This window comes from Pristiophorus japonicus, chromosome 12 (genome assembly GCF_044704955.1).
Source record: "Pristiophorus japonicus isolate sPriJap1 chromosome 12, sPriJap1.hap1, whole genome shotgun sequence".
NCBI lineage: Eukaryota > Metazoa > Chordata > Chondrichthyes > Pristiophoridae > Pristiophorus > Pristiophorus japonicus.
Window position 1 is genome coordinate 121,461,523 of NC_091988.1, and position 25,581 is coordinate 121,487,103.

A 25,581-nucleotide genomic window follows, 5' to 3' on the forward strand; every position below is an offset into this window, starting at 1 on the left:
AACAGTAAAAGTTTTATAAATATATTAAGAAAAAAAGAGAGTGGTAAAGGGGACTGAGGGCCCATTAAAGGCAGATGCAGGTTAGATTATAATGGATAATAAAGAAATGGTAGAGTTGTTAATTGAATGCTTTGTATCTGTTTTCATAGTAGAGGAAGAGGACAAAATACCAGTGGTAAAAGGGAACGTAAAAATAAATCGAGGGAGGAACCTAAGGTATTTAATATAAGTTAAAAAAAGGTAATGGAGAAAATAATGGGATTTAAGCTACACAAATTTCCAGGACCTGATGGTTTCCACTCTAGGGTATTAAAAGAAGTAGGAGAGGAAATTGTAGAAGCATTAGTCATGATTTTCCAATGCTCTTTAGATTTGGGAATTGTGCCTTTGGATTGGAAAGATGCAAATGTCACTCCGTTATTTAAGACCAGAGGGAGGAACCAGATACAAAAAGTAATCGAAATGCTAATAGAATGTTGGCCTTTGTCTCAAGGGGATTGGACTGTGAAAGGGAGGAAGTTATGCTTCAATTGTAGAGCCTCTGTCAGACCCCATCTGGAGCACTGTGTTCCATTCTGGGCACCACACCTCAGAAAGGATACATCGGCCTTGCAAGGGATGCAGCGCAGATTCACCAGAATTATACCAGGGCTAAAGTATGAAATTATATGGACAGGTTGCATAAATGTGGCTTATATTTCCTTTAGTTTAGAAACTTGAGGAGTGATATAATGGAGTTGTTTAAAATGATAAAGACATTCAATAGGGTAGATACAGAAAAATTATTTCCTCAGATGGGGAAGTCAAATCAAGGGGGTATAATCTTATAATTAGAGCTAAGCCATTCAGGAGTGAAATCAGGAAGCACTTTTTCACACAAAGGGGAAATGTGAATTATTTCCCCCAAAAAGCTGTGGATGCTGGGGGTTAATTGAAGCATTCAAAACTGAGATTGATTGATTTTTGTTGGGTAGAAGTATCAAAGCAGATGGATCAAAGGTGGGTATGATTAGGTATGATCGAATTGAATGGCGGAACTGGCTCGAGGGGCTGAATTGCCTCCTCCTGTTCTTGTGTAACAGACTAGAGGGGCTGAATGGCCCCCTGTTCCTGTGTAACAGGCTCGAGGGTCTGGATGGCCTCCTCCTGTTCTTGTGTAATAGGCTGGAGCCGCTGAATAGTCTCCTGGTCCTATGTAATAGGCTCGAGGGGCTGAATGGTCTCCTCCTGTTTCTGTGCAACAGGCTCGAGGGGCTGAATGGTCTCCTCCTGTTTCTGTGTAACAGGCTCGAGGGGCTGAATGGCCTCCTGTTCTTGTGTAACAGGCTCGAGGGGCTGAATGGCCTCCTGTTCTTGTGTAACAGGCTCGAGGGGCTGAATGGCCTCCTGTTCCTGTGTAACAGGCTCGAGGGTCTGAATGGCCTCCTCCTGTTCCTATGTAATAGGCTCGAGGGGCTGAATGGTCTCCTCCTGTTTCTGTGTAACAGGCTCGAGGGGCTGAATGGCCTCCTCCTGTTCCTGTGTAACAGGCTCAAGGGTCTGAATGGCCTTCTCCTATTCCTGTGTAACAAGCTCAAGGGGCTGAATGGCCTCCTCCTGTTCCTGTGTAACAGGCTCGAGAGGCTGAATGACCTCCTCCTGATCCTGTGTAACAGGCTCGAGGGACTGAATGGCTTCCTCCTGTTCCTGTGCAACAGGCTCAAGGGGCTGAATGGCCTCCTCCTGTTCCTGTGTAACAGACTCAAGGGGCTGAATGGCCTCCTCCTGTTCCTGTGTAACAGGCTCGAGGGGCTAAGTGACCTCCTCCTGTTCCTGTGTAATAGACTCGAGAGGCTGAATGGCCTTCTGTTCCTGTGTAAAAGGTGAGAGAGGGGTGCTGGAGGCTGTGTTTCTCCATTTTAGCATACCACTCTCCCAAACAGAACTTCTCTTTGAATGCCTAGAATGGTAGGGCTAAGAAACTGAGAGGATGGCTGAGAGACTTAGAGAGCAGGGGGCTACTCAGAGATTGAGGGGGGCTGAGAGCTTGAGAGAGCGAGAGAGGCTGAGATAATAGAGAGGGGCTGGGAGATTGAGTAAAAGGGGCTGAGAAAGGGTGCTTTGAGATTGAGACTGCCTCTGATTTGTCATGCTGCTTGTCCGACATCCATGAACCCCAATTTCTTCCAATTAAATATCAGGAAGACTGAAGCCACTGTCTTCAGACACTGCCACAAACTCTGTTCCTTAACCACCGATTCCCGCCAATGCCTCAAATTTGATATTCTCATTCTTGTGCTTAAATCACTCCATGGCCTCGTCGCTCCGTATCTCTGTAACCTCCTCCAGTCCTACAACTTTCCGAGATAGCTGCACAGCTCAATTCTAACCTCTTGAGCATCCCCGATTTTCATCACAACACCATTGGTGTTTATGCATTCAGCTGCTGAGGCCCAAAGCTCTGAGATTCCTACACTAAACCTCTCTCGAGAGAGAGGGAGGGGGTGAGAGATGGGGAGGGGTGAGAGAGATGGGGAGGGGTGAGAGAGATGGGGAGTGAGAGAGGGAAGGGGTGAGAGAGATGGGGAGGGGTGAGAGGGGGAGGGGTGAGAGAGGGAGGCGATGAGAGAGGGAGGGGGTGAGAGAGATGGGGAGGGGTGAGAGTGAGAGAGATGGGGAGGGGTGAGAGATGGGAAGGGGGTGAGAGAGAGAGAGATGGGGAGGGGTGAGAGAGAGAAATGGGGAGGGGTGAGAGAGAGAGAGATGGGGAGGGGGTGAGAGAGAGAGACAGAGATGGGGAAGGGTGAGAGAGAGAGAGACAGAGATGGGGAAGGGTGAGAGAGAGATGGGGAGGGTGTGTGAGAGAGAGAGATGGGGAGGGTGTGTGAGAGAGAGAGATGGGGAGGGGTGAGAGAGAGGGAAGGGGTGAGAGAGAGATGGGGAGGAGTGAGAGAGGGAAGGGGTGAGAGAGAGATGGGGAGGGGTGTGAGAGAGAGGGAAGGGGTGAGAGAGGGAAGGGGAGGAGTGAGAGAGGGAGGAGTGAGAGAGGGAGAGAGAGAGAGATGGGGAGGGGTGAGAGAGAGAGAGAGAGAGGGAAGGGATGAGAGAGAGATGGGGAGGAGAGAGAGAGGGAAGGGGAGGGGCCGGGTGACTTTGTACTGGGGGGGGGGTGTGCTGTGGCTGTGCCCGGAGGGGGGGGCGTGGCTGTGTTTGGGGGGGCGGGGCGGACTCGGGCCGCGCCCTGTTCCCGCCGTGCCCCTGCCCCTGCCCCTGTAGTGCCGCCGCTCGCGGTGTGTGAGCCGTCCGGGCCCCGCGCAATGCTGGCTGTGTGAGGGATCCGAACCCGAACCCGAACCCAAGCCCAGCCGCACGATGTACAGCAGCGGGGAGCTGGTCAGGGACTTCCTCCGCTACAAACTGTCCCAGAGAGGCCACAGTATGAGCCGGCTGTGTGAGCATGATGGAGCCGCCGGCCTGGGGCCTCAGCCCAACCCGGGAGCGGCGGACTGGAGCGGCAGGCCCGAGGCCGAGCGGGCTTGCCAAGCCCTGCGGGACGCTGCCGAGGAGTTCGAGCTGCGCTACCGCCGGGCTTTCAGCGACCTGTCGGCCCAGCTGCGGGTCACCCCGGACACGGCCTACCGGCGCTTCGAGCAGGTGGTGGGCGAGCTATTCCGGGACGGCGTCAACTGGGGCAGGCTGGTCGCCTTCTTCTGTTTCGGGGCGGCGCTGAGTGTGGAGAGCGCCGAGAAGGAGATGGGCGCGCTGGTGCCGCGCATCGCCCGCTGGATGAGCACCTACCTGGAGAGTAACCTGGAGCCCTGGATCCGGCAGCACGGCGGCTGGGTAAGGGTGTGACCCGGCCCGCTGTGCCACCTGCCCCCGCCGCGCCCCTCACACCGGACACTTGACCCTGGGATCCTATCTCACTCATAACTGACCCTTGACCCTATCCTACTCACCCTCCCTCCACCACAGGAGACCTGACCCTGTGATTCTCCCACTCAAACCCTACTCCCACCACACAGGGTAACCAACCTTGGACACACATTATCCCCTGAATCCCCATTCTACCTTCCCTTTCTCTTTCAGAAAGCCAGCACGGGCACGATGAGCTGAGTGGCCCCTTCCTGTGCTGTATAATTCTGTGATCCTCATACCTACAAAGGGGCAATGTTGATTTTGAACTCGGTAGTGTGCGGGAGGAGAAATGTGTAAATCTTCTCCCAGTTTACAGAATCTGAGAGGCCCCTTTATAACCCACTCCGTGTTGCTCAATCGCAATTTTATTTTATTATACAACACAAATGAGGTTCTACAGTGTACTCCTAGAGATTTTCTTTAAGGTTTGTTTTCTCAGGTGAGGGCTTTCTGAAAGACCATGTAGAGTAAAGCTCCCTCTACATTGCCCAATTAAGTCCCACGTCAGGGACAGAATGGGATAGATGTGTGTATCGCTGCTTCAAGTGTGTCTCCACTTCAGACCATGGGTCACTTGTGGCCCTGAGCTCTGCGAAGTTGGAGCCCTGGTAAATATATTTCTTACTCGCTGGTTGAATTTTGTGGGCTGGAAGTTTGGAAAAGGCTGTCCTCGGCAGTGTACCCTTCATTAGTGGATACATGCTGAATCAGAACACCAAGATATCTTTATCAGAAAGAAAGACTTGCATTTATATAGCGCCTTTCGCGACCTCTCGACATCCCAAAGAGCTTTACAGCCAGTGAAGTACTTTTTGACGTGTAGTCACTGCTGTAATGCATCAGCAGTTTTAGACAAGTGGGAATTAATGGGAAGGAGAGAATTGATGTAACTCCCAAGATTTGAGGACGGTACACATCTGTGCAGACCGGAAGCCAAAAATCCCACCCGGCATTACCCGACGGGCCGAATGGCCGCCTACTGTGCTGTAACGATTCATGATCAGTAATGCTGCTTGACCTGTAGTGGGGGAGGAGAGGGAGTGGGGTGCTTAATGTTGGAAATAATTGTAGTAATTTAAAATGCGCATGCTATTCTGGTCCAGATCCCTTTGAATGCTAATACCTTGTACGCAGCACCTGACCGGTGTGGATACAGTCCTCGAGAGCTGTGGAACCTGGCATCAGACCCTGTGACTATCGTGTGACAAAGGTCATTACAATATATTTTGAACTGAATGCCCATATCTTCGCCCCCTTCTGCAGTTGAGAAGACAGGCTGGAAATTTGCCACCAGGCCTCTACTCATGTGTTACAGGGCAGGTTAGACGTGGCCAGGACAGTGTTGGTGTTGATATCCGCCGTATTCAGACTGTTCAACCAGTGCACTTTAATTTGCAAATAGCCTTACCGTGCGATCGTTCTCTGCTCCCAGGCCTGTAATCACCAAGGCTTTCCCACGGTGCAACACTGATCCAGCTGCTCTCTCCAGACAAATCCTAAGTTAAAAGGACACAATCAATATTTGTACTCCTGGGTACATTCGAATGCATACAATGTGAATATTTCCCCACGCACCATTATGCTTTACTGAAATCAGAGTGACAGCACTGGGGGTAGTTGAAATCCTTCTCATTTGAGTAACTCAGCATATGTCGGACTAGAAATAACCATCAGTGAAATTGGGTAAAAGGGTGGTATAATTCCCTTTCAACACCAACAACTTCTATATAGCACCTTTAACATTGTGCCAAGGAACGTTGTCAAATAACATTTGACTTTGAGCCGCATATAGAATCATGGAATTGAGACAGGTGACCCAAAATTTGATCAGAGTTAGGCTTTAAGGAGTGTCTTGAAGGAGGCGAGAGAGGTGGAAAGGTTTAGTGAGGGAATTCCAGAGCTTTGGGTGTAGGCAGTTGAAGGCATGTCTGCTAGTGGTGGGGTGATAAATCAGGGATGTGCAAGAGCTCTGCATTGGAGGAGCCCAGAGATCTCTGAGGGAGCCAGTGTTGGTCAGTGAACAGGACTTGGTGCTTATTCATACTATGGGCTGCCCCGACCTTTGTGAGAACACCACCGCAGGTCGCGGCTATAAATAGAGCTGGAACACCGGGCCCTGGAACATCGTGGGTGAAGGTGCAGCAAATGAGGGTATGGGGCCCAGAACAGCCGAGGGCCCGGGGCAGCATGGGCCAGCCCACACTGCGATATGTGTGCGCACTAGGTCCATGCAGCAGAGCAGGTCCCCAATCGTCATGGTTCAACCCTTGCCACTGTCGAGCCCGTGTTGGTGGCTGATGTGCAACGGTCACCACATGTTTAATAAATAATTCAACCAACAGGCATCTTCCACTCCCTCAATTGGAGTTCAGGGCTGGAACATCCGGTCCTTCATTGAAGCATCTGTGAACTCATGTGGAAGCAAGTCATCCTCGTTTGAGGGACTGCCGATGATGATTATTCATATTCTAGTTTTTGAGTTGTACAGTTCCTTTCAATACCCCTCCATTTCATTGTGTGGGGGTAATATATTTGCTTTCTGCGACATAATGCCATTGAAGGCCCGTTCAAGTGTTGGATACAGTTAGATATGCTGTGTCCCGAGGAAGGGCGTCGCCCTGAAACATTGACTTCTGTTTCTTCCTCGAATTCTGCATGACCTGCTGAGTATTTCCAGCCCTGTCTGTTTTAATTGTTAAATATTGTCTATCCTTTTCTTGTTTTTATGTCTGGGATTAATAACCGGGGGTTTAGATGGTGTAACTCACAAGTGGAAGGCAGTTTATAAATGGTGTCTGCGGTCCCAGGCTGGCTTATGGTTGTGGGGAAATTTCAGCAAGAAACCCTTCCGACTAGTTCCAGATAACAGCTATTCATTTCAGCACCCGGTCTTTGTCTAATCACTTGTCTACCTGATGACATGAGTTGAGAGTCCCTTGCAATACAAATTGTGCACTGGGAGCAAAATGCTTGATGAGTCTCGTGACCTTTCTTGCTTAACACTGCCCTGACACTCGAGATGATATCAGTACAGTGCGTGAAGATACAGGACTAGATAGTCTGAAGCAGTAGAAATAACAATCCCCTGAGATACTGAACCATGACTCAGCTGATCGAGCCTCCCTTCCACTTCGACAGTTGTCATTCTGATACCCTTCTGTTTAAAGTGGTCCTGAGGGGGAAGACCCCCTTTCACTGATGTCTGAGCAGATCTTTTCTATCATTTATGCACTTTCAAAGATTCCATGCAGCAATTGTTGATCTCCTTTCTCTCCCCATCTCCCCCACCTGGCATCTGTGGTGCAATGTCTTTCTCTCTGCTGCTGTTTGTCTTACTGCTCTGCCATACTATTATGGTGATCTGCCCCCACAGAGTATTTGTCACATTTAGGTCTTTTTCACTAAGATTACCATCATCTTCGATGTAAGGAGTGCAGTCATTGAATGGCAGTGCCCCTAGCTAGAGATATGTGTCTCACATCTCTCGGAACAGAGATTTAAAACTGAGATGAGGAGGAATTTCTTCTGAGGTTTGTAAATCTGTGGAATTCGCTGCCTCAGAGAGCTGTGGAAACTGGGACATTGAATAAATTTAAGACAGAGATAGACAGATTCTTAACAATTAATGGTTTATGGTGAGCGGGCGGGGAAGTGGACCTGAGTCCATGATCGGATCAGCCATGATCGTATTGAATGGCGGAGCAGGCTGGAGGGGCTGTCTGGCCTACTTCTGCTCCTATTTCTTATGTTTAACAGCACGAAAGCCTGAGTCGTCATTTTACTTCTCCCCTGTCATTCACACAGCACTAACTGGAAAACTAGCAACAAACAGCTGCTTCCTTGCAGACAGCGGAGCTAGGCTCTGTATTAGTTAGGAACTCGATACAGAGCCTCCCCACTTGGGACAGTGCATCTAACAGTTATACATTCTTCACTGTTGCTTGGGTCAGTGGAATTCCAGGTATATCTGGATACAATAAATGGACATCGATATGGGAAGGAATGGACTGGGTGTGTATCTATTGGAGCCTAAAGGCTGAGAACTTAATGCTAGCTCGAGGTCTCTTGTCTGGTGCATGAAACACAAAAGGATAGTATGGAGGTACAGCAAGTGATCAGGAAGGCCAATGGTATCTTGGTCTTTATTGCAAAGGGGATGGAGTATAAAAGCAGCGAAGTCTTGCTCCAGCTATATAAAGTATTGGTGAGGCCACACCTGGAATACTGCATGCTGTTTTGATTTCCATATTTACGAAAGGATATACTTGCTTTGGAGGCAGTTCAGAGAAGGTTCACTAGGTTGATTCCGGAGATGAGGGGGTTGACTTATGAGGAAAGGTTGAGTAGGTTGGGCCTCTACTCATTGGAATTCAGAAGAATGAGGTGTGATCTTAGCGAAACGTATAAGATTATGAGGGGGCTTGACAAGGTGGATGCAGAGAGAATGTTTCCACTGATGGAGACTAGAACTAGAGGGCATGATCTTAGAATCTCATTTAAAACAGAGATGAGGAGAAATTTCTTCTGAGGGTTGTTAATCTGTGGAATTTGCTGCCTCAGAGAGCTGTGGAAAATGGGATATTGAATAAATTTAAGACAGAAATAGACAAACGATAAGGGGTTATGGGGAGCGGGCAGAGAAGTGGAGCTGAGTCCGTGATCAGATCACCCATGATATTAAATGGTGGAGCAGGCTCGCGGGGCCATATGGCCTACTCCTGCTCCTATTTCTTATGTTCTTATAATCCCCGGCTACTATTCTCTACTGCTGTCTTCCTAAACCTCCAACAAGAAGTGTGAGGAACTCATGGACTTCATTGTCTCTAAGGTTGAGACCATCCGATGAGCTGCATCTGCCACTTCTCTTCCTTCCCCTAGCTCACAGGGCCAAACTTCCTCTAAGGTTCCCACCTGCTCTAGCCCTGAACTCTCATGTTTCTTCAGTTTCTCTCTGATCCCTCCTCTTGACCTTGCCAAGCTCATCTTGCTTCCTGCTCCCTTGACCCTATTCCCACTAAACTGCGGACCACCCAGCTTCCTTATCTGGCTCCCGTGTTCGCTGACATTGCTAACTGTTCTCTCTCCTTCAAATCTGTCATCATCACTACGACGACTCAAAAAACCAACCCTTGACCCCACTGTTCTTGCAAACTACCGCCCCATCCCCAACCTCCCTTTCCTCTGCAAAGTCCTTGAACCTGTCGCCTCCAAAATCTGTGCCAATCTTTCCTGCAACTCCATGTTTGAATCCCTCCAGTCCGGTTTCTGCCCCTGCCACAGTAACGAAGCTGCTCTCCTCAAAGTCACATGATATCCTTTGTGACTGCGATAAATGGAAACTATCCCTCCTCATCCTCCTGGACCTGTCCACAGCCTTTGACATGGTTGACCACTCCGTCCTCCTCCAACGCCACTCCTCCGTCAGCTTCTGGTGCACAGAGGGCTGTTCTTCTCTACATCACTGTTATTATGGTTTCTGTGAGTGAGTTTGGCAGTTTCATACCAAATTATGGGCAGTTTTATGTTTTGGAATTGTGACCACGAGAAACTTGGTGTAGTGTGCTCCAAACTCATTTCCTCAGCAATAGACCGACGGTTTAGTCTGTGGCCTGAGCTTGATTCTGAGCCAGGTGAGCGGTTTGTGTGTTAACTGACCACAACATAGCTTTCTCTTACCGAAACATAGAAACATAGAAAATAGGTGCAGGAGCAGGCCATTCAGCCCTTCTAGCCTGCACCGCCATTCAATGAGTTCATGGCTGAACATGAAACTTCAGTACCCCCTTCCTGCTTTCTCGCCATACCCCTTGATCCCCTGAGTAGTAAGGACTTCATCGAACTACCTTTTGAATATATTTAGTGAATTGGCCTCAACTACTTTCTGTGGTAGAGAATTCCACAGGTTCACCACTCTCTGGGTGAAGAAGTTTCTCCTCATCTCGGTCCTAAATGGCTTACCCCTTATCCTTAGACTGTGACCCCTGGTTCTGGACTTCCCCAACATTGGGAACATTCTTCCTCCATCTAACTTGTCTAAACCCGTCAGAATTTTAAACGTTTCTATGAGGACCCCTCTCATTCTTCTGAACTCCAGTGAATACAAGCCCAGTTGATCCAGTCTTTCTTGATAGGTCAGTCCCACCATCCCAGGAATCAGTCTGGTGAATCTTCGCTGCACTCTCTCAATAGCAAGAATGTCCTTCCTCAAGTTAGGAGACCAAAACTGTACACAATACTCCAGGTGTGGCCTCACCAAGGCCCTGTACAACTGTAGCAACACCTCCCTGCCCCTGTACTCAAATCCCCTCGCTATGAAGGCCAACATGCCATTTGCTTTCTTAACCGCCTGCTATACCTGCATGCCAACCTTCAATGACTGATGTACCATGACACCCAGGTCTCGTTGCACCTCCCCTTTTCCTAATCTGTCACCATTCAGATAATAGTCTGTCTCTCTGTTTTTACCACCAAAGTGGATAACCTCAAATTTATCCACATTATACTTCATCTGCCATGCATTTGCCCACTCACCTAACCTATCCAAGTCACTCTGCAGCCTCATAGCATCCTCCTCGCAGCTCACACTGCCACCCAACTTAGTGTCATCTGCAAATTTGGAGATACTACATTTAATCCCCTCGTCTAAATCATTAATGTACAATGTAAACAGCTGGGGCCTCAGCACAGAACCTTGCGGTACCCCACTAGTCACTGCCTGCCATTCTGAAAAGTACCCATTTACTCCTACTCTTTGCTTCCTGTCTAACAACCAGTTCTCAATCCACGTCAGCACACTACCCCAATCCCATGTGCTTTAACTTTGCACATTAATCTCTTGTGTGGGACCTTGTCGAAAGCCTTCTGAAAGTCCAAATATACCACATCAACTGGTTCTCCTTTGTCCACTTTACTGGAAACATCCTCAAAAAATTCCAGAAGATTTGTCAAGCATGATTTCCCTTTCACAAATCCATGCTGACTTGGACCTATCATGTCACCATTTTCCAAATGCGCTGCTATGACATCCTTAATAATTGATTCCATCATTTTACCCACTACTGAGGTCAGGCTGACCGGTCTATAATTCCCTGTTTTCTCTCTCCCTCCTTTTTTAAAAAGTGGGGTTACATTGGCTACCCTCCACTCGATAGAAACTGATCCAGAATCAATGGAATGTTGGAAAGTGACTGTCAATGCATCCGCTATTTCCAAGGCCACCTCCTTAAGTACTCTGGGATGCAGTCCATCAGGCCCTGGGGATTTATCGGCCTTCAATCCCATCAATTTCCCCAACACAATTTCCCGACTAAAAGATTTCCCTCAGTTCCTCCTTACTAGACCCTCTGACCCCTTTTATATCCGGAAGGTTGTTTGTGTCCTCCTTAGTGAATACCGAACCAAAGTACTTGTTCAATTGGTCTGCCATTTCTTTGTTCCCCGTTATGACTTCCCCTGATTCTGACTGCAGGGGACCTACGTTTGTCTTTACTAACCTTTTTCTCTTTACATAACTATAGAAACTTTTGCAATCCGCCTTAATGTTCCCTGCAAGCTTCTTCTCGTACTCCATTTTCCCTGCCCTAATCAAACCCTTTGTCCTCCTCTGCTGAGTTCTAAATTTCTCCCAGTCCCCAGGTTCGCTGCTATTTCTGGCCAATTTGTATGCCACTTCCTTGGCTTTAATACTATCCCTGATTTCCCTAGATAGCCACGGTTGAGCCACCTTCCCTTTTTTATTTTTACGCCAGACAGGAATGTACAATTGTTGTAGTTCATCCATGCGGTCTCTAAATGTCTGCCATTGCCCATCCTCAGTCAACCCCTTAAGTATCATTCGCCAATCTATCCTAGCCAATTCACACCTCATACCTTCAAAGTTACCCTTCTTTAAGTTCTGGACCATGGTCTCTGAATTAACTGTTTCATTCTCCATCCTACTGCAGAATTCCACCTTATTATTGTCACTCTTCCCCAAGGGGCCTCGCACAATGAGATTGCTAATTAATCCTCTCTCATTACACAACACCCAGTCTAAGATGGCCTCCCCCCCTAGTTAGTTCCTCGACATATTGGTCTAGAAAACCATCTCTTATGCACTCCAGGAAATCCTCCTCCACCTTATTGCTTCCAGAACTTGACTACTTTGGAATGGCTATGCTCAGTACCCTGTAAAGTTCGTCAGTGTCAATATTGGTTCTTTGTTCTCATAACACAAATAGACAAATGTTGAAACCCATTTTCTCGTGTTCCAGTTGCAGGATATTGGCATTGCTTTTTTCCCCCTGCTGTTAATTGGTGCATGGACTAATTAAGATCTGTGTTTACCTGTAAACTGCTACCAGTTCGACAAATATGGGGCCATTTTAAAAGTGTTCAACTTTCAGACAAGAACACTGAAATAAATGCTAACATTGGTGATGAGTATACAGATGCCAGCATGTGTCCTATAATCATAATCTAATGAAATATATGCTTTTTAGATGTTTAAAAATGTTATCCCCTCAGCTCTTCCTTCCCTTCTCTTACTGTTATACCTTTATTTTGCTTTATTTATATTTTTAATTTGATTAACTTATTTCAACTTTAATTTTTGCTAACTAATTCTGGAACTTACTTGGAGCCTGATATTGAAGACAGTCCCTAACTAGCTAAATATTGGCTCCAAAGGTCACTTTCACACCAATAATTTACAAAAGGCTAGTTTAAGCAGGTTACATCGTTCGCGTGGCCAGGCCAGATGATTTGGTAGAACATGCTGGAACAAGCCTGACTCGTTCCCAGGCCTCGGACATAACTCAGCAGCACAAGGAGCTGAGCACTGCAAAGTGATCAGCTGGAATGTGAATCTGAGTTTTTTAGAAAGTGACGTGTGGGATGTGCAGGAGCCTTCAGGTGCTGAGGAGACTGGTCGACCCCCTTGATCATGTCGTCTCATTACTACCATCCTCGCTGTGTTACTGCAGTCCTATAATCTGTTAGTCCGCAAGGACTGCTTCTGCATACTTAGCAGCAACTAGGCTCTCTACAACATGTTTAATGACCAGTCTTAAGGTGCTTCACAAAAGGGGATATTTGGTATCCGAGCAGGAATTGGATGAATTTAAGTGGAAGTGGTTGAAGACATGGTTAAGAGTCTACTCAGTGTCAGTCGTGACTCGTGGGCAGCACACTTGCCTCTGAGTCAGAAGGCTGTGGGTTCAAGTCCCATTCCAGAGACTTGAGCACATAAATCTAGACTGGCAGTGCAGTGCTGATGGAGGATTAAACCGAGGCCCCTTCTCTCTCAGGTAAAAGATCCCATGGCACTATTTCGATGAAGAGCATGGGAGTTATTGCCTGTGTCCTGGCCAATATTTATCACTCAATCAACATAAACAGATTATCTGGTCATTATCACATTGATGTTTGTGAGAGCTTGCTGTGTGCAAATTGGCTGCCACTTTTCCCACATTACAACAGTGACTACACTTCAAAAATACTTCATTGGCTGTAAAGCGCTTTGAGACGTCCGATAGTTGTGAAAGGCGCTATATAAATACAAGTCTTTTTAGACTTTGAGAAATGCTTCTGAAGATGGAGTTTATAAAGATAATTTGAGAAAGTAGGACCTTGAGGCTTTGTTAGCAATGGTGGAATTATGGGGAGGGGGTTTCCAAACCCAGAAACAAAAGGGTGGGGTGAGGTTGGAGAGGTAAGGTGGAGGAGGTTGTGAAAGAATTTGTAACAAATGTGAGGAATATCAAATCAAAACATGGGTGTGGATGGAGTTGATAAGAACAGGGTTGTAAGCTGAGCCAGGCTTACTGCAGGATAGGATATGGGCAGCAGAGTTGTAGATCAGTGGGATGGAGCATGAGAGGTAGTGTACGAAAAGTTGAGTCTGGAGGTGACCAAGGTCTTGAGGGTTTTGGCAGTGGTGGGAGCGAGATAAGAACGGAGATAGAAATAAGTGATATTGCTGATCGACAGTTAAGGATTGAATATGACATCAATGATGCTCACTGTCCGGTTTGGCCTGAAGACGTAGCTGAGGAGCCAAGCCAGGTCACTTGGTTTCAGCATAAAGTAGTTCTGGTTCATCCGGTACTTCAAGCCAGACCGGTGGTCCAACAGCACAGCAACAGTTATGGAGTCAAGGGTGACGGCGAGGTAAAGTTGGGTGTTGTCAGTGTACATGTGGAGGCTGATCCCAGGCTTATGGTAAATGTTGCTGGAGGAGGATGGGATGTCTGGTGATGGTGATCTTAAGGATGTGGTTGGGGAATCCATTGCAGGATGTGTTGGCTATGTTAGGGTGGGTAAGAATAGGGTTTCCACAGCAGATGGGGAAGATAGATGGTGTCGTCAACCTTATCGGAAGTTGCAGAGAGGATAAGGAGGACCCTGATGCCCTGGCTGTAGTCACACAGCATATCTTGGTGCTGTGGGCTGGATGTAAGCTAAATGGATGGGAGTCGGACTGAGTCATTAAAGTGGCAGTGGAGTTTAATGGCAATCAGAGAGGAAGAGGTAGCTGAAAATGGGGTGATAAGAGCGGTCGGGAGATTAAAGGTCTGCTAATGAGGGTGTGATGATGCCGTGTTGACAATGGTGGTAGTGATGCCTGAAGCACGGTATTACATTCTTGTGTTGTGACACAGTTGTGAAATCTGAAGTACAAAGTTTAAGAATGATTGGAATGTTGGGTGAATCAGACATTGGCACACATTTCTTTATAAATGAGGAAGGCCCAATGCTGGTGATGCAAAATTACTGGTTAAACAGATGCATTTGGGGAAATCAATTAACTAATTGACCCATGATCTGCGCTTACCTCATGTCATATGGATTTGCGTACGTGGTTCTGTGGTGGGTGGGCTCAGTGTGGGTTTGGTTCTGTATGTTGGTGGGTGGGTGAGCTTGGGGTGGGTGTGGGTTTGGTGCTGTGTGATGGGTGGGTGGGCTCGGGGAGGGTTTGGTGCTGTGTGATGGTGGGTGGGCTCGGGGAGGGTTTGGTGCTGTGTGATGGGTGGGTGGGTGTGGCTTTGGTTCTGTGATGGGTGGGTGGGCTCGGTGTGGGTTTGGTGCTGTGTGATGGTGGGTGGGTGGGCTCGGTGTGGGTTTGGTGCTGTGTGATGGGTGGGTGGGCTCGGTGTGGGTTTGGTGCTGTGTGATGGGTGGGTGGGCTCGATGTGGGTTTGGTGCTGTGTGATGATGGGTGGGTGGGCTCGGTGTGGGTTTGGTGTTGTGTGATGGTGGGTAGTGTGTGGGGGTGGGTGGGCACAGTATGGGTTTGATTCTGTGATGGGTGGGTTTGGTTCTGTGTGATGATGTGAGTGGGCTCAGGGTGGGTTTGGTGCCCCAGCCGTTCTGTATGATCCTGACACCTTGTGGTCTGCATGTGTAAATGCACATTGGTCAATTCATTCATTCTTCTTCATAGGCGGTCCCTCGAACGAGGATGACTTGCTTCCACACCAAAAGGGATGAGTTCATCGATGTTTCAATGAAGGACCCGATATTCCAGTCCTGGACTCCAGGAGTGGAGGATGCCTGTGCGTGGATTTTTTTAACATGTGGTGATCATTGCATACCAGCCACCACACGGGCTTGACAGAGCTCGGCCTTTATCCAGTGGCAAGGTTTAACCAGGATAACTGGAGACCAGCTCTGCTGCATGGGCCTAATGCGCACACACAGTGTGGGCTGGCCTGTGCTGCCCCTGGGCCCTCGCCTCTTCTGGGCCCTGTACCCTCATTTGCTGCTCCTTCGCCACAATCTCTCGCCGCTCCCCCGCTATATCTGGGCCCCGCCGATGCTCCTGCCCTCGCTCTCACCGGCTTGATGGTCTTGATGACATCACCCAGTTGCCCACCTCAAAGTCGTCACACACTTGGGACGACTCACGCTGGAAGCTGTAGTGGCGCGCTCCAGCTCTTTAAACTCCCGACCTGCAGTGGTGTCCTCTCGCAGATCGGGATGGCCCATGATGTTGCAGGGGCCCAGCGCTGCAGATCTTTATACTCCCAATTCACTGTGCTGTCAGCAGGGCAAACTTCAATAAAAGCATCAACAAGATGATTCCCTAACTGATACAGCAGGCACATGCTGCAGATAGTGAAGGCTGCTGCAGGTGAATCCCAAAATTAATTGTGGGCCAAGTCGTAAGTAGGTCAGGGGGCCAACAGGTTATTTAACATTCATGTACGAATAAATAATGTCCCAATTACTTTGTGCACCTGTACCAACAGGCAAGCTGTGGTAAAAGAAAGACTTGCATTTATATAGCATCTTTCACAACCTCAACGTCCCAAAGCGATTTACAGCCAATTAAGTAATTTTGTAGTCACTTGTAATGTGGGAAACGCTGTCAATTTACACATACCAAGATCCCACAAACAGCAATGATATAAATGACCTGTTCTAGTGATGTTGGTTGAGGGATAAATATTGTACCAGAACACTGGGAATATCTCCCCTGCTCTTCAAAATAGTTCCATGGGAGCTTTTATGTACACCTGCGAGGGCAGATGAGGCCTCGGTTTAACGTCTCTTCTGAAGGGCGGCGCCTCCGATAGTGCAGCACTCCCTCAGCACTGCACTGGAGGGTCAGCCTAAATCTTGTGCTTAAGTCTCTGGAGTGGGACCTGAACCTAAAACCTTCTGACTCCGAGGCGAGGGTGCTGACCACTGAGCCACAGCTGACATGGTAGAACGTGAGGCCGAGATGGACGAGGTGATTACAACTTGTATTGAATCCTTGGGTCCACTGAGACCTAGTGTTAGCCTGGATGTGGAATTTTAAATATGGTTCATCAATGATTGAACTGGTATTGCTGGAGAGTGCTGAGAAATCCCTTGCTGATTAATCTAGTAAATTACTCTCAACCTTTCTGTCTTTGCAGCATGAGGATTCAGTGTGTGAGGCATCTGTCCTGGGTACTGGTCATTTCCTGCAGCTTTCTGTAACAGAATAAACCTCTGAATATTTCCAGATTCCTTTGTGGTTACTAATTCATGTGAAAGTGGAGAATGCCCTGCTTCTGAACTGGTCCCAAAGTCACGTCAGCAAACGTCACTGTTAATTGCAACATTGGATTACCATCTGATGAAATGGCAGATAATGAACAAGCATTGCCCCAGCAGCACTGGGCAGATGCAGCAATCACAGAATTTCTGTACAGAGTGCAAGTTAAATGGAAGGGGCTGCATCTTGGCCTAATGTGCTGTGTTATCATCCTTGGTCTAATTGAATGGCACAACAGTCTCGATGGGCTGAATGGCTTACTCCTGTTCCTATGCTCTGCCAGCCCTCTAAATAATGTACCATGCTATCCCAGTAACTAGCATGATTAGCTTTATTGCACAGATTCAGGTATAACATCACTCATACCTCAACACTTGTATCATGCGTCTCGCATCGAACACCTCTGCTTTAAGGGGGAACAGGTAAGCAAGTCACAAGCTGTAGTCTAAAGAGTAGAGGTAGGAGCTGGAACTGATAGTTGAAAACGATGACTCAAGCCAGCTGTTGGAGGGATCTTGAGGTTGTTTTGCTGGTACACGGTTGGAGATTAGTGAGGATAGGGGTCATAGGGCAGAGTTCTAGATTAGCTGGAGATAGGAATGGCTCTAAGAGTATTTGGGAAATGTTCGGGCACGGGCTTGACGAGCTGAATGGTCTCCTGTGCTACAACCATTCTGTGGGCTGGACTTTCCCCTGATGATCGCCCATCTATCACCTAAATAGGCAGGCTATCGCCCATTTTACCTTAAAAGTGGAAAGTTGGGCCGGAACATTGCCCAAAGATCGCCGGCCCAACTTTCGGCACAAGAATTTCACATCGCCGAGGTGATCGCCCACCGCAACCTTCGCCACATCACCCACATGTTGCCAGGCTGATCGCTCGCCAAGAAGATCGCTGGAGAAAAACTGCTCCCGACTGGCACTGTTTGGCAGGACTCGGCACCACGGACGCCATTTTGAACGTCGGAGGAAGTGAGAGGCTGCTTGAAGGAGAATTCATTTGAGAGTTATTTTAAGGACCTTACAGACTCTGGCAATCATCTCATTTCTACTGAGGACAAAATTCGGGGCATTTGTAGCAAGTGATGGGGTTTGTAACTTCTCTACCAGTATTGATCAATAATCACATGGTGCAGACTGCTGCTGTGGAGGAGACCTTACACCCGACGCACTTACAGGGAAAAGCAATCATACCTGAACTTGTCCCATAATGTGCCTTAGGAGGCTGCGCTTCCGAAAGGAGGTCATCGCTGAGATATGCCAGCTCATCAAGGGAGATCTGCAGCCTACCAGCACCATCAGGACCGCACTGCCCGTTGAGGTAAAGGTTCCTGCGACACTTTCCTTCTAGCTCCTTTCAGGCCTCAGCTGGTAACATTTGTGGCATCTCTCAGCACGCCACACATTGCTCCATTTGACGGGTGACTAAAGCCCTTTACGGGTGGACTTTATAAACTTCCCTATGACCAGGGAAGCACAGAATGTGAGGGCTCTGGGGTTCTCGAATAGCAAACTTCCCCAATGTGAGGGAGCAATAGACTGCACGCACATTGCCCTGCGAGCACCTTTACAGATGCGGAGGTATTTTCGGAACCAAAAAGGATTCCGCACCGAATGTGCAGCTTCTTGTGTTAGGGAAATTGATGGGATTGAAGGCCGATAAATCCCCAAGTCCTGATAGTCTGCATCCCAGAATACTTGAGGAACTGGCCCTAGAAATAGTGGATGCACTGGTGATCATTTTCCAACATTCTATAGACTCTGGATCAGTTCCTATGGATTGGAGGGTAGCTAATGTAACCCCTCTTTTTAAAAAAAAAAAAATGGAGGGCGAGAGAAAACAGAATTATAGACCGGTGAGCCTGACATCGGTAGTGGGGAAAATGTTGGAATCAATTAAGGATGTCATAGCAACGCATTTGGAAAGCAGTGACAGGATCGGTCCAAGTCAGCATAGATTTATGAAAGGGAAATCATGCTTGACAAATCTTCTAGAATTTTTTGAGTATGTAACTAGTAGAGTGGACAAGGGAGAACCAGTGGATGTGGTGTATTTGGACTTTCAAAAGGCTTTTGACGTCCCACGCAAGAGATTGGTGTGCAAAATTAAAGCACACGGTATTGGAGGTAATATATTGACGTGGATAAAGAACTGGTTGGCAGACAGGAAGCAAAGAGTCGGAATAAACGGATCCTTTTCAGAATGGCAGGCAGTGACTAGTGGGGTACCGCAAGGTTCAGTGCTGGGACCCCAGCTATTTACAATATACATTAATTTAGACGAAGGAATTGCATGCAGTATATCCACGTTTGAAGATGACTCTCAGCTGGGTGGCAGTGTGGGCTGTGAGGAGGATGCTAAGAGGCTGCAGGATGACTTGGACAGGTTAGGTGAGTGGGCAAATGCATGGCAGATGTAGTATAATGTAGAAAACTGAGAGGTTATCCACTTTGGTGGCAAAAACAGGAAGGCAGAATATTATCTGAATAGTGACGGATTAGGAAAAGGGGAGGTGCAACAAGACCTGGGTGTCATGGTACATCAGTCATTGAAAGTTGGCATGCAGACACAGCAGGCGGTGAAAAAGGCAAATGGCATAGCAAGAGGATTTGAGTATAGGAGCAGGGAGGTCTTACTGCAGTTGTACAGGGCCTTGGTAAGGCCACACCTTGAATATTGTGTTCAGTTTTGGTCTCCTAATCTGAGGAAGGACATTCTTGCTATTGAGGGAGTGCAGCGAAGGTTCACCAGACTGATTCCCGGGATGGCAGGACTGACATATGAAGAAAGACTGGATCGACTAGGCTTATATTCACTGGAATTTAGAAAAATGAGGGGGGATGTCATAGAAACATATAAAATTCTCATGGGATGCAGGAAGAATGTTTCCAATGTTGGGGAAGTCCAGAACCAGGGGTCACAGTCTAAGGATAAGGGGTAAGCCATTTACGACTGATGAGGAGAAACTTCTTCACTCAGATAATTGGGAACCTGTGGAATTCTCTACCACAGAAAGTTGTTGAGGCCAGTTCATTAGATATATTCAAAAGGGAGTTAGATGTAGCCCTTATGGCTAAATGGATCAACGGGTATGGAGAGAAAGCAGGAAAGGGGTACTGAAGTTGCATGATCAGCCATGATCATATTGAATGGTGGTGCAGGCTCGAGGGGCCGAATGGCCTGCTCCTGCACCTATTTTCTATGTTTCTATGTTGTCAACCACAACCAAATAATCATGGCAGTAAAGGCAGCATCCATGATACACACATCTTGTGTGAGCGCTGTCTCTGACCTGTAACAGTCAGTCACAAGGTCATGGTTGGATGCTGTGCAATAAAGGATATGACCTTGCCAGCTGGCTGATGAACCCCCTGCATAATCCCCTGACGGAAGCCGAGAAGCACTACAACAAAAGCCATATAGCTACACTCAATATTGTCAGACAATTGGAGTGCTTGAAGCAGTGTTTCAGATGCCTGGACCACTCTGGAGGCAGCCTACAATACCACCCTGACCAGGTCGCTGAATTTACTGTGATGTGCTGCATGTTGCATAAGCTATAAGGAGAGGCCAACAATTGCCAGATGGGGCTGCCGGTCCATTTCAGGAGAGAGGACGAGGAGGAAGATGACGAGGATCTTGGGGAGGACAATCAGCCTGACGATGAACCCATGCCCCCCCGCCCACCCCTCCTGCAGCCAGACTGGAAAAGCCCTGTGGGAGTGGCAGCTGCAAAACTCTTGGGTCAGCACCCCATAAATTAATGCTTTGCATAAGCTTACATTGGTGACAGTTACAGTTATGGAAAGACAGCAGTTGCAGTTGCGTTATGCTTCATCCTTGCCTGGCCATTATTTTCCAACAATTGTATTCCTATCTTGCTTTACCGTACGTTATTATAAGACACTGCACAATAGTTGTAAAATAATAACCCCCCCCAACAGACACCCAACAATAAATTTAAAATACAACAACAATAACAGCCCCCCCCCCCCCCCGTACCTTAGACCACATTGTAATCGGGTAATGGGACCAGGGCGACTTGCAGTAGGTGACCTCGAGGCCTGGTGCTGTGGGAGTGGTGACAGTGGCAGAATCCTTTCGGGGTGGAGGAGGAGAAGTTGTTTTGGATGAAACTATTTCCGAGCCAGAAGGAAGTTCTCCTTCCTGACTCGCATCTGTGCTGGCAGTTGGTGGGACGGCACCTTGGAGTGCAGTGCTATCTTCCGACAGTAATGCATGCAGCAAAGCATGGATGGCGGCGGTCTGTTGGCCCATTGCCACAATCATGCGCTCTATACCCTCCGATATGCGAGCGGACATTCTGCCAATGTTCCCGGTCAACCCACCAAACGCCTGGAGGAGCTCTCGACTTATGGCGATGCTCTCCCTGCACAGTGTGCTCATGTCCTCATTGGAAAGACAACAGGCTCCAATGTTATATACCAATAAGGTTTGTATCTATAATTGATGCATGGTTATAACATCTACGTTCAGATAAAATATTTCATAAGATCGTGTTTAGGATCTAATGTTTGACACAAAACATCTCTGCTACAATCTCCATGAGGGCTCCCGGGGGGGTGGGTGGGGAAGTAATCTGGACCGCTGGTGAGCTCGGCAATGACTGGAGCTAATGTCCCAAAGTGTCCCAGGACAGACAGTGAGCCAGTGCAGCTCTTCCCCCGGTTCAGGCTGTGTAAGTGACAGCAGCCGGAGAGACTGACAGTGTGGGTGAAGGTGACCGGACCCCTCATTGCTCAGTCGTGCCCCATCTACCAACGTAACCCAAAAGGAGACGGTGCCAAAATTAGACTTAAAAAGGGCGCAGGTTCCGAGCCTTGTCCGATCTTAGGGAATATATGCAAGAATAACCAGTTTAATTTCAATCTGGGAGATTTACATATTATGTGGATAATTACAATTTAAAATGTATTTAATACTTACTCTTGCCATGGGATCTTGCATTGGAATGCTGCCAGGGAATCTTTTCTGTTCAGCTGAGCAGCCGGGTGGGGCCACGGTTTACTGTCTCATCTGACAGATAGCATGGAGGTTATGTCCGTGGTGAGGGTTGAACTCTCAACCTTTTGAGTTGCGAGGCGAGTGCATCAAACTGAGCCAAGCTGATGCTTGTCCCTACGCAAATGCTGTGCTGCTCTGAGAACCTCTCTCAACAGCCTCTCGCCGAAGGTCACAAAACATTGCTGAGCCATCGCATGGAGTTGGTCTCGATAGAAACTTTAGTTAGAGCAATGAAGGACTGGAAGCAAACTGTGATTTTGGCTTTGCGTTTATGGTTGTAAGTGGAACATCCCAATTGTAACAGGCAAGAGGGGTCTCTCTGTGGCTTGGTTAGTTCATAATTTGTTTGGGATATTGGCCACCTTATTTAAGGGGCTAGGGTTGCTGCTGCTTTAAACAGGTTTTTGGCCCAGTGACTTGGAGTGAGGCTCCTCTGTGACCAGAATAGGAATTGCAAAAGTCTCGTCTGGCATGTGGCATGGTGAATTAACAGAATGCGCTTAGTTGTGTTAGTATCTGCAATTGTATAAAGTCACTCTAATGGTCCCTACGCCTCCTCTGTGTGTGTGTGTGTGTGTGTGTGTGTGTGTGTGTGTGTGTGTGTGTGTGTGTGTCTCTCCCTCGGCGCCTCTGTCTCTTTCTGATATGCACCACATGTGTACCCCACAGATCCTATAGAATCATAGAAAGTTACAGCACAGAAGGAGGCCATTCAGCCCATCGTATCTGTGCTGGCTGAAAACGAGCTATCCAATCTAAACCCACTCTCCAGCTCTCGGTCCATAGCCCTGTAGGTTACCGCACTTCAGGTGCACATCCAAATACTTTATAAATGTGATTAGGGTTTATGCCTCTACCACCCTTTCAGGCAGTGAGTTCCAGAAGAAATTTCCCCTCAAATCCCCTCTAAACCTCTTACCAATTACTTTAAATCTGGCCCCTGGTTCTTGACCCCTCTGCTAAAGAAAATAGGTCCTTCCTATCCACTATCTCATAATTTTTAAATACCCCAATTAAATCTCCTCTGGTCCAAAGAAATCAACCCCAGCCTATCCAATCTTTCCTCGTCGATAAAATTCTCCAGTCCTGGCAACATCCACAACTTGTATTTATATAGCACCTTTAACATAGTGAAATGGCCCAAAGCACTTCACAGGAGTATTATGAGAGAAATCCTCATAATTCTCTCTGCTCTCTTGTGTAATTGCATCTTTCCTGTAATGTGGTGACCAGAACTGTACGCAGTACTGTAGCTGTGGCCTAACTTGTATTTTATAAGTTCAAACATAACCTCCCTGCTCTTATATTCTATGCCTCAATTAATAAAGGCAAGTATCCTGTATGCCGCAATAACCACCTTATCTACCTGTCCTACTTTCGGGGATCTGTGGACATGTACTCCAAGGTCCCTCTGTTCCTCTACACTTCAGTGTTCTACCATTTATTGTGTATTCCCTTGCCTTGTTAACTGTCCCCAAATACATTACCTCACGCTTCTCCGGATTGAATTCCATTTGTCACTTTTCTGCCCACCATTCATGCCTTCCTGCAGTCTACAGCTTTCTTCCTCACTCAACCACGTGGCCAATTTTTGTATCATCTGCAAACTTCTTAATCATTCCCCCTACATTGAAGTCCAAATCATTGATGTATACCACAAAAAGCAAGGGACCCAAGACTGAGCCCTGCGGAACCCCACTGGAAACAGCCTTCCAGTCACAAAAACACCCATTGACCATTACTCATTGCTTCCTGCCACTGAGCCAATTTTGGATTCAACTTGCCACTTTCCCTTAAATCCCATGCGCTTTTACTTTTCTGACCAGTCTGCCATGTGGGACCTCGTCAAACATCTTGCTGTAATCTATGTAGACTACATCAAATACCATTATCATCATAAGCAGTCCCTCGACATCCAGGACGACTTGCTTCCACTCTAAAAGTGAATTCTCAGGTGACCGTACAGTCCAATACGGGAATTACAGTCTCTGTCACAGGTGAGGCAGACAGTGGTTGAAGGAAAGGATGGGTGGGGAGTCTGGTTTGTCGCATGCACCTTCTGCTGTCTGCATGCTCTCGGGACACACTACCCTCATCGATCCTCCTGGTTACCGCCTCAAAAAAATGTAATCAAGTTCGCCAGACACGACCTTCCCTTAACAAATCCATGCTAACCATGTTGTCGCATCCCAAATCCGTGCCCATCTTTGCCGCAACCCCATGTTTGAATCCCTCTAATCTGGTTTCCACGCTTGCCACAGTACCAAAACTTATCACATCAAAGTCACAAATGACATCTTTTGTGATTGTGACAAAGGCAAACCAGCCCTCCTCGACCTTCTGGAGCCTTTGACACGGTTCACCACTCTATCCTTCTCCAACGCCTCTCCTCCAGCGTCCAGCTGGGTGGGACTGCACTCGTCTGGTTCCATTCTTAACTATCGAATCGTAGCCAGAGAATCACCTGCAACGGCTTCTCTTCCCGCCCCCGTATCGTTACCTCTGGTGTCCCCCAAGGATCTATCCTTGGCTTCCTCCTATTTCTCATCTACATGTTGCCCATTGTTGACATCATCTGAAAATACAGCCTCAGTTTCCACATGTACGCTGACAACACCCAGCTCTACCTCAGGACCACTTCTCTTGACCCCTCCACGGTCTCTAAATTGTCAGACTCTTGTCCGATATCCAGTACTGGATGAGCAGAAATTTTCTGCAATTGAATATTGGGAAAACTGAAGCCATTGTTTTCAGTCCCCGCCACAAACTCCATTCCCTAGCCACTGACTCCATCCCTCTCCCCAACTTCTGTCGTAGGCTGAACCATGATGTCATATTTTACCCTGAAATGAGCTTCCAACTACCTGTCCGCAGCATAACTAAGACCGCCTATTTCTACTCCGTCACATCGCCCATTTCTGCCCTTGCCTCAGCTCATCTGCTGAAGCCCTCATCCATGTCTTTGTACCTCTAGACTTGACTATTTCAACACACCTCTAGACTTGACTATTTCAACACACACCTGACTGGTCTCCCATATTCCACTCCATGCAAACTTGAGGTCATCCAAAACTCGGCTGCCCATGTCCTAACTTGAACCAAGTCCCGCTCACCCATCACCCCCTGCGTTCGCTGACCTACATGGGCTTCCAGTTAAACAACGCCTTGGTTTCAAAATTCTCATCCTTGTTTTCAAATCCCTCCATGGCCTCGCCCCTCCCTATCTCTAATCTGCTTCAGACCCACAACCCCCCCACCCCCGAGGTATCTGCATGCCCCTAATTCTGCCCTCTTGAGCATCCCTGATTATAATCGCTCAACCGTCGATGGCCGTGCCTTCTGTTGCTTGGGCCCTAAGCTCTGGACCTCCCTGCCTAAACCTCTCTGCTCTCTACCTCTCTTTCCTCCTTCAAGACGTTCCTTAAAACCTACATCTTTGACCAAGCTTGTGGTTACTTGCCCTAAATTCTCCTTATGTAGTTTGATGTTTTTGTCTCAATACACCTGTGAAGCACCTTGGGCCGTTTCACTATATTAAAGGTGCTATATAACTACAAGTTGTTCTGACTGTCCTTGATTAATCTATGCCTTTCTAAATGATGATTAATACTGCCCCTCAGAATTTTTGCCAACATTTTGCCCACCACCGGCT

The 25,581-nt window shown here is 47.7% G+C and overlaps 1 protein-coding gene across 2 annotated transcripts in view; it reads left to right on the forward strand.

Annotated features, from left to right (window-relative positions):
* The first annotated feature begins 3,241 nt into the window (after positions 1-3,241).
* The window catches only part of bcl2l1 (BCL2 like 1), a 48,010-nt gene continuing 25,670 nt past the window's right edge, over positions 3,242-25,581 (forward strand). Inside the window, exons 1-2 of one of the 2 annotated variants that reach the window (XM_070895902.1) lie at positions 3,242-3,822; positions 16,782-17,440. In XM_070895902.1, coding sequence (XP_070752003.1) covers positions 3,352-3,822; positions 16,782-16,853 — 543 coding nt within the window. In that variant the 5' untranslated portion in view covers positions 3,242-3,351 and the 3' untranslated portion in view covers positions 16,854-17,440. Of the gene's footprint in view, positions 3,823-16,781; positions 17,441-25,581 lie in introns of those variants that run through there. The other variant, XM_070895901.1, reaches the window with a different exon arrangement.